This window comes from Triticum aestivum, chromosome 3B (genome assembly GCF_018294505.1).
Source record: "Triticum aestivum cultivar Chinese Spring chromosome 3B, IWGSC CS RefSeq v2.1, whole genome shotgun sequence".
In the NCBI taxonomy this organism is placed as follows: Eukaryota; Viridiplantae; Streptophyta; class Magnoliopsida; order Poales; family Poaceae; genus Triticum; species Triticum aestivum.
Window position 1 is genome coordinate 543148426 of NC_057801.1, and position 12429 is coordinate 543160854.

Here is a 12429-nt window from a genome sequence, read left to right on the forward strand (position 1 = left end):
CTAAGAGGAAAACAGGAGGATGGGAAATCCCGCCTAGAGGACATGTGAAATTGATTGTCGATGCATCCTTTGATGATGATCTGCTTGTAGGGATGGCAGGTGCAATCATCAGAGATGACAGAGGTAATTTTATCAGCGCGGATAATTGGAAACTTGATTTCTGTTATGATGTTCTTTCAGCCGAAGCAACTGCATTGCGATATGGTTTATCTTTAGCACAAACTGTAGGCTGTAATAAGGTCATCATTAACTCTGATAATTTGGAAGTGGTAAATACAATGAATGAGGGAGGAAGATCGGCAGGACCAGCAGCAACAATCTTCGACGACTGTTATCACATGGCATGTGATTTTCTTTATACTTCCTTTGTGCATTGCCCCAGAGAGGCAAATATGGTTGCCCATGAACTGGCAAATTTGGCAAAGGGGCCTTTATGTAGTAGTTTCTTTGATAAGGCTCCTAGTGAACTTATCCCGCTTTTACTTAGCGATGTAACTCTTGTAACACCGTAATGAAGTGGGATGATTTGTTTCAAAAAAAAAATGAAGACGGGTTGTAACTACCGTTCACATTTTAGGAGTTAAAACATTTTAAATATTCAATCTTCAGAAGAGTCAAGATAATATCGGTTGATACATCCTATTTTGTATGCATGCAAATTACAATGTTATTGAGTCGTGCCGAAGCATAATAGAGAGTACGTTCGCATACTGTTTTTAATTAAAAACAACTTATTTTTGCGGGAAAAAGTAATACTAATATTGTGAGTGGATTTTTTAAAAAGAAATACCCATAACTTTATTCAAACATGATATCATTGCAAAGTGCAATGCTTTGCATAAAAAATTCAATAAACTACGATACAACTTCTAAAAGTAAGAATTACAATAAAATCTATTAGATACACCTTCCTCGTGATAATAAATTTTTGAAGACAAAATTATTAACAAAGACACTTTAGACGTGAAAGTACCCTTGTGAGCTTGAGTCCAAATGAGCTTGTATGAACAATAAAATCGTTTTTTTTAAATATATCAAAACATTCTGAATTTTTTCTGTGGTAAAATTTGACAATTCTAAGTGTTTGGACATTTACATCATGAGATCACATTCGAGGAAGGCGTGAAAAAAAAATCAGTGCTCCAAATGTTTTCGAAAGTAGCATTTTTGGAGCATCTTTTTTTTTCACGCCTTCCACAAATGTGATCTCATAATAAAAAAATTCAAGCACTTAGAAAATTTGTCAAAGTTTACCATAAAAAAATTCCAGATTTTTTATTCTACTGTTCTTCCAAGCTTATTTGAGTTCGAGCGATACTCCACGTCCCTTTAGACACTGCAATTAGACCAGAATAGCGAAACGGCTACTTCGGTTATCAAACTTCAAAAAGAGAGAGAGAGGGAGAGCCATAACTAGGCTTTTTTTTGTTAGAGATAAGTATGGGTAAGCAGCTTTTTATTTTAGCAAATGGGTTAAGCAGCTGTGATGCCCATAACTCACTTGGGCCAAACTGAGAAGGCGGGGGTGCCAGGCGCTTGGTTGTAAACGGGCCGATCAGTAAGGCGAAGCTGCGGCGTTCCATTCCAACACGCCGCCGCGTACAGCCCAGCTAAGCAGTGTAGGGTTTAGCCCCCGTCTCCCCTCCCCCCCCCCTGCCGTGCCCCATCGCACGCACCCCGCCGCAATGGCCGCCGTCGCCGCCGCAAGATCCTTCCTCCGATCCGGATCTGCTGCCTCCTCTCTCCGCGGGGCTGCCGCCAGAGCCGCCCCCCGCGCTGGCTCAGCTCCGCTCCCGAGGCGACTCCCGGCCTCTGCTCCCCGCGTGCTCCTAAGGTACGAGCGCTCTTGGTTAGTGGTTCTCTAGGAGCATTCGTTTTGCCACTTGATCTGGATGAAAATTTTGGTTTCCATGTTTCGCCATCTGTAGGTCACCGGTGGAGATGACCAGCTTCTGCGTGGAGTCGCTGATGCCCATGCACAGTGCCACGGCGTCGGCGCTCATGACGTCGCTCCTTGCCACCCCGGCTCGCACTGGGTTTGGTTGGCTTACAGAAGGTGATTTTCACATTTCTATGTTTTTTTTTCGCAATCTAAGATGGCTTATGTCACGATGCATGTTTGTCTATTGCTATCTACTGTTGAGCAGACTAGTTTTAGTTGTTACGGACTGCAGAGTAGAGTAGTTTTGGGCTGATCACAAGCGCGTAAGTCTCTGCGCTAGATCAATTTTGTCTTCATAATCAGTCTGATGGTAATATGAATTTGATGTGTGTTAGTTGTAATTGTGCTTTTAAACCTGTCCTAAAACAGGCTAATGTTGCATTCTCATGCTGTCATTACATTTTGACACCATATTTTTAGAGTGTTGCAACTCTCAAGTGCCCATTTCATAACCATACTGTAATTTTATCTAGGGGGAGAGTCCACAAACTTATGTGATGGGAGTCATTTTTCTGTAGATAAAAAAATTTCAAAATCTGATGATTAAATTTGTCGTGTTGAAACCAATCTTATACTTCCACATGGTCCTTGTTGTAGGTCAGGACGAAACTAGATGAACATCAAGCCCCAAAAGGTGAATAAACTAATAGCTGTTGATGATTAAGTACCTTCATTAATTTATAGTTCAGAGGAATTCGTGGAAAGAGGAGACCACTGCACTTATTTGAAGGGGTCGGTTATTGAATAGATTGTTTGTAAATGAAAATCATAGAGGCCCTGCAAAGTGTGTTGCCATCACAAAAAAATGGTGCACGGCAATAAAAACTTCAAAATACCTTTTGGCTATTATTATAGTTGTCGACCTTTTGGCTATACCAGAGATCATTTGCTTTGCAAAAGTTTCCCTTTGATTAGGTGAAGCTGTATGTATATTTAGTCTTTAAGCAAATATTGTTTTGAATATTCACATAGTCATGAGTGACACATTTGAGGCAAAGGGGTCACTGATTCTTTTGTATTGACCCAGCTGGCAATGATGACGTGTGACAGTTTCTAGGTGGAATGTAGCAGATTATAATCTCCTCACCTCAAATATTCAGGTCTGATCATATTTTAAGGAGTATCCATAATAGTATATGTTTGTAGTGTGTTTCATAAATTCTCCTACCGTTTGACTTGCACAAGAATGCAAGGTGAAGATGCTTAAAAAAATCAGATCTGAAAAACCATGTCATTTTTTTCACGTGGTAGATAAAAACTGTACTCAGCCATGGACATAGCAACATAGAAATTTGGACTTGGGTCCACTCCTCACTTCCCCATTCATCTGAAAGCTATTGCATCTTGATCAAGTTTCTTTTGAATTTAGTCATTAGTATCATTCGATGAGTTTATAGAAGTTACTTTACCGAATATAAGAAGAACATTAATCTGTTTGGATTTTGCCTCCATTATTTGAAGAAATGCTAGCAATTATACTTCGACCTCTTGCAACACAATGCAAATCTACATACTTAACATATGCTGGATACATATTACTCCCTCTGTAAAGAAATATAAGAGTGTTTAGATCATTACTTTAGTGATCGAAACGCTCTTATATTTGTTTACGGAGGGAGTACTTTTATGATTATTGTCCGCAAAAAAAACATGTGTGCCTTTCCTTGTAGCCAAAAGAATGTTTGTTTGACCCATTTTTTTTTTATCTCTGTAGACTTGTGAGTAGTGACAATGGAGGTTCTCTGGGATGAAGAACACATGCTTTTTATTTTTACGATATGTATCTGCTTTATTTTGCAAAGTGGAACTCATGGACACGGCGCAAAGTAGTTATTACGGTTGTTACATTTATAATGTCAGTTGAAGAGTTGGAGCTTAGATTATTCGTTTCTATTTGTAGATGGATGATTTCTTCTTGTCGGAGCCTGCTGTGATGGTACCTGGTACGGACCTGCCAAATTGAATTTGAAAGTACTCTTTGGTCGCCTTCTAAGTCTGTACTATCCTGGGATTTTCGTTTGTATAAGTATGTACGGGATTGTTATACCTGATTATGCCAAGATTTAACCGACTTGGTCTGATTATGCCTTTCGTGGAAAATAATAATAATGCTTAGTTGGAAGTTTCTGCTTTGTTTTGCTTCTGTTCTTATGTTATCAAGTCGTTGGAGAAAATGTACTCCAATCCTATCTCTAGCTCTCCGTACCTGCTTTTAATTTTAATGTATTTAGCAATTTATGCAACCTGGCCTTAACTGGACCATTTTCAGTCTATAGTTCCAGTCGATCTAACGATCACTCGTAAATAGACATGATAAAGAGCAACTTGCCATTGTTCGAGCTAGCTCATGAGTTGGCTAGATTAGCTAGCTTTTCCTCTCGTGGTACTTTTGATGAGGCCCTTAGTGCCAGGGTGGGTTTTGGCCCAACGGGATGTTTTAGCGGCTGGGTTTCGGCCCAAGTTATCTTGGCCCATGGAAAAGTCTTTTCTTTGCTTATATGAGTTTTAAGCTGCTGGGCCGAATGAGTGATGGGTAGCCGTGGGCTATGGGGCTAAAATTAAAGTTCTGTGCGTTTTCTGTTTATTCAGTGTATTTTAGTATTATGATTATTCCCAAAATGTTTTGCACTGTTATAAATATAAATTTGCCAGAAAAATGATGTTGTAAATTACGTTTAGTTTTCTGAATGAAATGGAACCAACGAGAAATTTTATTTAGAGAACTCTTATGACATTAATGTTTGTGTCATTTTATGGCATATTAATGTGATCATTTTGTAATACAGACCAACGTTGTTTTACAATTTTGAATCACACCATTCATTCCTTATTATTTTCTGCCCAATGGTGATATAACCTTATTATTTTCTGCCCAATGGTGATATAATTTGGACTTAATTTTTGCATGGAAATTGATCAAACCAACGTAGGTTAATTTTTGTGCAATTTAATTTAATTATGATGTTCTTTTCCTTTACTTATGATATTTTGAATTCATGACAACTTCCAGTCCTCGTGGTCTCGAGATCGAGCCACTTACTAGAAACAACCTCCAAACATGGAAGGACTCGTTGCTATTGCATCTCGGCTGGCATAAGGCTGACCTTGCGCTGAGGGAAAGTAAACTAGTGGAACCTAAAAAGGATGTCACTGGGTATGCTGAGCTTAAGAAAGCCTATCATGCTAAAGTTGAGAAGTGGGAGAGGTCAAACAGAATGGCGCTCTCAATTATGAACTTCTCCATCTCGACTGAGATTAAAGGGGCTATTCCCGCTAATGAAAGTGCCGCGGAATATTTGAAATCGGTGGAAGAACAATTTAAGGGCTTGGAGTAAGTGTATGTAGATGAGCTTTTGCATAAGTTGCTTGCAAAATATGATGGGCACGGAAGTGTGAGAGAGCATATTTTAAGTATGAGCGATGCCGTGGCAAAGCTTAAAATCATGAAGTGTGACTTGAGCGAAGAGCTGTTTGAGCTCCTAGTTTTTAGGTCACTACCCTCACAGTTCAATCCAAGATAAACTATAATTCTCTTGAAATCAAATGGAAAGTACGTGAATGCATTGCACATTGCGTTTAGGAGGAAGAGAAAATGAAGAGTGAGCAGAAAGAAGATCAAGCTTTCTGTGTTAACTCTATAAAGAGGAAGCATGAGAATAGTGTTCATAACAATAATATGCCCAACAAAAAGCAGTTTTCCAAAAAGAATCCTTCAAAGCCTAAGCAATGCAATGAGGCAAGTTGTTCATGTCCCGCTTCTTCAACGGCTGCTCTAGTAGATCTTAAAAATGTCGGTGGAGAAAGACTTTGCAATTTTTGCAAACATGCAAATCATTCATACTCAAGAAGTATCAATCCTTCTCCGAAATTGTGGCATCGTTGCTTGGGCCACATTTCGAGGGGAGAATGAAACGATTGGTTAAAGTAGAGATACTTCCTTGACATGATTTGGTTGTTTGCAAAAATTGCAAAGTCTTTCTCCAGCGGTATTTGTAAGATTTACTGGAGCAGCTACTGAAGGAGCGGAACGTGAACAACTTTCCACATTTCATTGCTTAGGCTTTGAAGGATTCTTTTTGGAAAACTGCTTTATGTTAGGCACATTATTGCTATGAGCATTGTTCTCATGCTTTCTCTTTGTAGAGTTAACATGAAAAGCTTTATCTTTCTGCTCACTCTTCATTCTCTCTTCCTCATGAACGCAATGTGCAATGGGTTCAAGTATTTTTCATTTGATTTCAAGAGAATTATAGTTTATCTTGAATGGATTGAATTGTGAGGGTAGTGACCTAAAAATTAGGAGCACAAGAAGCTCTTCGTTCAAGTCACACTTCATGGTTTTAAGCTTTGCCGCGGCATTGTCCATACTTGAAATATGCTCCCTCACATTTTCGTGCCCATCGTATTTTGCAAGCAGCTTGTGCGAAAGCTCATCTGCATACACTTACTTTGAGCCCTTAAATTATTCTTCCACCAATTTCAAATATTCGGCGACACTTTCATTAGCGGAAATAGCCCCTTTAATCCCAGTCGAGATGGAGAAGTCCACAATTAGGAGCGCCATTCTGTTTGACCTCTCCCACTTCTCAACTTTAGCATCATAGGTTTTCTTAAGCTCAGCATACGCAGTGGCATCCTTTTTAGGTTCCACTGGTTTACCTTCCCTCAGCGCGAGGTCAACCTCATGCCAGCCGAGGTGCAATAGCAACGAGTCCTAACATGTTTGGAAGTTGTTTCCAGTAAGGATGAAAACTGGAAGCTGTCATGAATTCAAAATATCATAAGTAAAGAAAAAGAACATCATAATTAAATTAAATTGCATAAAAATTAACTTACGTTGGTTTGATCAATTTTCATGTAAAAATTAACTCCAAATTATATCACTGTTGGGTAGAAAATAATAAGGAATGAACGGGGTGATTCAAAATTGTAAAACAACATTGATTTGTATTACAAAATGATCACATTAATATGCCATAAAACGACACAAACATTAATTTCATAAGAGTTTTCTAAATAAAATTTCTCGTCGGTTCCATTTCATTCAGAAAACTAAATGTAATTTACAACATCATTTTTCTGGCAATTTTATTTATAACAATGCAAAACATTTTGGGAAGAATCATAATACTAAAATTCACTGAATAAATAGAAAATGCACAGAACTTTAATTTTAGCCCCATAGCCCACGGCTACCCATCACCATTCGGCCCAGCAGCGAAAAAACTCATATAAGCAAAGAAAAAACTTTTCCATGGGCCAAGAGAACTTGGGCCAAAGCCCAGCCGCTAAAACAGCCCGTTAGGGTTTCAAATTTTCGGTTTCTACGGTTAGGGTTCATCTGAATTGGGAAAAAAATTGGGGCTTTCTTTTTATTTCATCATGTTCTAATTGCTAACGGGAAGTAAAACCCGTGCTAATTTACATCTTGAAGCGGAAACGTGGCATATTTAAACTAACAAAACTTGTTAATAATCATAAAAATCTAGCACCGATCCAGTAGCAGATTACCATTATTTGATTTAATCCCGTAGGATCTACTTAACAGGATATGCCTAGTCATTAGATCACCTAATTGCATAATGAGTAGAGAGGTAGATTAGGATCTTACAACCAATGGAAGCAGCCATTGGTGTAGTCTAAGTCCCGTGTCTGCTCGATGCAGGCTTGATGCAAGCTTGATGTAGGCTCGGGGTATAATCTAGATAGAACAGAATATGGTTTCCCGCAAAAGAAAAAACAGAATATGGTAGTTTTGTATATGAAGCGGCATCGGTTCGTGCGCCGCTCTGCACCCCTAGTGCAACGAAATTGCAAATGGTGCATGGGCACCATGGTGCCCTTTTCCAAAAATATATTCTAAAAGGTAAAAAAATGAATTTTTGTGTGAATTTTTTTGTACACAAAACGTGCATACTATGTATGTGCAAATTTTGTCAACATTTTACTTTCACACATGGCGTACAAAGAAAAGACAAATATTATTTTTTCAACATTTTGTTTTGGTCGGAATTTTGTTTTTTTACAGCTTACAAATTATTTATTTTCAAAACAAAATTTCATGAATCCGTAGTGAATACATACAAGTTTCCATGGATATTTTTCTGATTTTAAAAACTTCTAAATATGTTTTTATTTTTTCAAAAAAGAGCCACCATAACTTCGCACTTGTTATTACAAGCGATGCATATGAAACTATGGGACGGAGGGTGTAACGTACCACTTCTAAAACCCTAGCCTAGTTGCTGTTACCGTTTAGGCTAGGATTTTTTTTTGTGTGGAATAAAATAAATGTTTGAACAAATTATTTTTATCTTTAGCATTTTCATATCTGGGTTCATGCCCATTGAAAGTGCACTAGTACTAGTTAGGAGTTACATGGACTCGTATCCATCTTCTACTCGAAATCTAGCCCACTCTTCATCCTTTTCCTCTAAACTGGTGATACAAACTCACTTTTAATTTCATTCGAACTCAAGCCCAGCGACCCAAGATAGCCAACCGTCCTGCTCAGCTCCAATACGTTTCCTTGGGTCCGGAAGGTTCCTTTGGGCGACCAAATACAAACCAACTTGTGTCAAATTCGGATTCCAACTTTGGCTTCGAATACTAGAAAGAAACCCAATCCCATGGAATTCTAGTCGACCTAGCGTAGCTCCAACCGACCTAGGGAGAACATATCCTATGCACCAGGCAAATCTGTGCACCCAATGCACTAGTAGGTTTTGGGCCAGTAGATGAAAAAGGAATGGCCCAGATTTGATCACCAATTAGACTATACCATTTTTGCAGAGGCCACCCTTCACTATAAAAATTGACCCGCACTTCACATCTCTCACTTCTACAAACATGTACGTTCAGATTTTTTTGGCTCAAACACAGAAAGGGTGACCGAATGTCTGATTTTGGATCGGTTTTGACTGTGGTATTTGTCTTGACAAGACCTTTGAAACAATATCAATGTTGAATATATTTTGAAAACATATTTTTTGTTGCTTTTTAAACTATACTCAAACTTGATGTATGGCAAAACATCTCATTAAAACAAAGATGTCAGTCAAAACAGTTCGAATTCAGACATCTGATTCAAAATATATGACCTATTTTTATTTGGACAGAAAACAATAAGCAAACAGTTTTATTATGGAAGACTGAGAATGTGAGATATGGAGTGTGGGTTAATTTCTAAACAACAGAAGGACTATTTTGCAAATGTACCAACCATCCATCTTTCTAGCCAGCTCATCTTCCTCTATTTTCTATCCAATGTCTCATCTAGCATCGGTGCATTGGGTGCATGAATTAGGCCAGTGCATTGGGTGCATCCTCCTGACCTAGGACCCTTATAAATACCTCCCCTACACCCCTAGGCTCCAAATAGACGAAACCATAGCTCACAAGCCACCCAAAGTCGCCACAAAGTTGATCTTGCAAAAATCGTGAGACAACAGGAAATTGTCCCGTAACCCGTCTGTTCGAACATCTTCTTGAAGAATCCTCCATTAGATTTCTATATACATAATTGAGTCTACTCCGTGCGTGGAAAATTTAAGGGCGATCCAACGGTGCAAACTCCCTTGACGTTCTGTTGAGATTTGTCCAGGCAATTTTTCTGCAAGTTCAAACTTCCGATTTGCAATTATATCCTTAGTTTTTTTTTTGCATCGCTAGATCTTTCTAATCTAATCTCCAGGGAGTCATCAATCTCTCCCTAAATCGTTTCTCTAATCCGTGCAACAGGGAGTCATCAATCTCTCCCTAAATCGTTTCTCTAATCCGTGCAACCAAATTTGATCACCGAGGTCTGCTTCGAGCCACTATATCTGATAAAACTGTCCAGATTTTCACCGGTTTTGCAAGCAGCCTAGCGAACGACTCGGTATGCCAAGCTTCAAACCCTTTGGGCTGCATGGATTGGAGAAATGTAATAGGGAGGGATTGAAGACACCCTAAGATCATATTAGAAAGGTCTAACGATTTAAAAAATACCAAAACTAAGGATATAACTTGATTGCAAATCAGAGGTTTGAACTTGTAGAAAAACTTGCTGAACAGGTCCTGGTAGATTGGACGTCGCGGAAGTTTGCACTGTTGGATCACCCTCAAATTTTGCGCGCACGGAGTAGACTCAATTCCTCAGAATTCCATAGGAGGATTCTTCAAGAAGATGTTCGAGTCACCGAGAACAGGTGGATTACATGACAGTTTCCTGTTGTTTCACGAGTTTCGCGATATCAACCTTGTGGCGACTTTGGGTGGCTCATGAGCTATGGTTTCGTGGGTTTGGAGCCTAGGAGCATAGGAGAGGTAATTATAAGGGTCCGGTTGGAGCTGCCCTAGGTTGACTAGAATTGGATAGGGATTGTGTTTCTTTCTTTTCTTGTATTCAAAGCCAATGCTGGAATCCAAGTTTGACACAAGTTGGTTTTATTTGGTCGCCCAAAGAACCTTCTAGAGCCAAGTAAACGTGTTCGAGCATAGGCAAAGATGTTTGGATGAAATTCATAGTGAGTATGGATCGCCGGTTTAGAGGAAAATGGTGATGAGTGGGCTTGATTTCGAGTAGAAGATGGAGACGAGTCCAAGTAACTCCTAGCTCAAGTACTAGTGCGCTTTCAATGGACTTGACCCAAGAGATAAAAATGCTAAAGACAAAATAAATTGTGCAAACATTTATTTTATTCCATGTGAAAAAAAATCCTAGCCTAAACGGTGACAACAACCAGGCTAGGGTTTGAAAAGTGGTATGTTACAGTGGGAGTATCTAATAAAGGGGTGTTGAGATGCTAAAAAAAAGCAAGTATAGTTTGATCAGCAGGTTTGGAAAGCACTTGTTCTGATTAAGAGCGAAATAAGTCCACTCTTACACGTAGACCTGTACATACTCGTACTCCACAAGTGAGAAATTGTTGTCCTCCTTCACATCGAAGCTTGCCGGTTCAGTGACTTCAACAAGCCCCCGTTTGTCAACAGCTAGCTTCATTATCCCCTTGGGCATGCCAAGCTTTGCATCCCAAAGAATAACGGTGTTGCCGGGCTTCAGCATGTCAACTGTCAAACATATGTAATTTCTGTTGTTAGATGTTTGCCATGTAAAACCATGCTAACCAAAACAGTAAGACAATCATGCATTTGTCTAACTCTATGAAATGAACAGATTACGGAAGGATCTAATTTGCTACGTTCAGAAATTATAACCGTATACAAAGTAGACTCCTCAAATAAACATTTATTTATTTAATACTCTGCGTCTAGTATTGTCTAGGATGGTCAATGTGATCAATCAAGGACAATACTCCGTGTCTCTGCCCGTATCCATACTCTGCAATTTTGCACATTAATTTAAGCATAAGCACGAGACACCCCGAGTCAAAGATTTAAACACAACAACACATGATGCCGGTTACCAGATGCTACGTATTTAGCAGATTAATTAATTACTAAGAAAAAGGGGGATGTATTACCCTGGTCCTTGCGGGCGGTAAAGAGGATGCATCCAGTCTCATCGCCGACGAGGCATTCGGCGATCCTCGTGGGCCTCGCCACCGGGCCAAAGCGGGTCACCACGGTCTTGGTCTCGGTCTTGATCTTTGGAGCTTAGCACCTTAAGGAGAAGCGTGTGGCCGGTCGACGTCCCGGGCCTGAGATCTCCCACCACCATGAACACTGGCGTCCGCTCTGCCGCCGCCGTAGCCATGGAAACGGAACAAGCAAACAGATAGAAACTCGAGGACGGATGATAAAGAGTTGATGCTACGATTACGACGAGTTGGGACTTTGGTCTGCCAAAACCCTAGAAGCGATGCTGTGAATTTATTATGGATGGTTACGAGTCTCAGTCCGTGGTCGAGGAGGACACAAACGATGGGGCGGAGGAGTTGTTATTGCATCAGACGTTGCCATTGTTATCCGTTTTGCTTTAATCTGCAAAAGGTGAAAAAGGCTCATCGAATCCAACGTCTTGAGGATCCCTTGAGCCTCAGGCTCTCAGCTACACAACGATGGACAATTTCCACGATTTTGCATCTTGGTTGTATTCCAAAGAGGTCGTCCGTATAGTCTTCGTGCTGCTTACCTCAGTTGATTTTTTTTTTTGGCGGGAACTTACCTCAGTTGATTTGACCCGCCTTGGCTATTAAGCAGCCGAGTGAAAAGAAAAATTTACTGATGCCTATTTTTTCACTCGGTTGTTTCTGTAGATGTAAAAAAAAAGGCAGTTGAGTGAAAAATTACGCAACAGTCAATCCGCATAGCCCCGAGGATGAGTGGGGGAGACCGCAGCCGAGCCAGGACCGCACCGAAGACGGGGCGACGTGGCTGGCTGTGGCGTCGTTAACGGGGGCGTTGGTGAAAAATTGAGAGGTTTGGGTGGGGGGCTTTTGTGTTTAGATTGCCGGTAAGATTATAAGCTTTAGGCTGCCCGCAAATCAGAGTATCAAAAGTGTATCATGCATATAAACTAGACATTTTTTATAAGATGACACATA

General features: G+C 39.9%; 1 protein-coding gene and 1 pseudogene across 10 annotated transcripts; one reads left to right on the top strand and one right to left on the bottom strand.

The window, feature by feature from the left end:
• Positions 1-1603: 1603 nt before the first annotated feature.
• LOC123070809 (protein NUCLEAR FUSION DEFECTIVE 6, mitochondrial) lies at positions 1604-4067 on the top strand. Of its 10 annotated transcripts, none has more exons than XR_006433938.1 (5): positions 1604-1834; positions 1929-2056; positions 2540-2576; positions 2970-3042; positions 3657-4067. XR_006433938.1 is itself a non-coding variant. In XM_044494152.1 (5 exons), the coding sequence occupies exons 1-3, from the start codon at positions 1686-1688 to the stop codon at positions 2557-2559; spliced, it is 297 nt and encodes a 98-aa protein (XP_044350087.1). In that variant the 5' UTR covers positions 1604-1685; the 3' UTR covers positions 2560-2576; positions 3657-3660; positions 3843-4067. The 10 variants fall into 10 exon arrangements, 5 of the variants coding, with proteins under 5 accessions (XP_044350087.1, XP_044350085.1, XP_044350086.1 ...); XR_006433939.1 differs by having other exon boundaries at positions 3843-4067; XR_006433940.1 differs by lacking the exon at positions 2540-2576 and having other exon boundaries at positions 3657-3660; positions 3843-4067.
• A 6653-nt stretch (positions 4068-10720) lies between these two features.
• Positions 10721-11703, bottom strand: LOC123065677 (uncharacterized protein At4g28440-like; annotated as a pseudogene).
• Between the last annotated feature and the right edge of the window lie 726 nt (positions 11704-12429).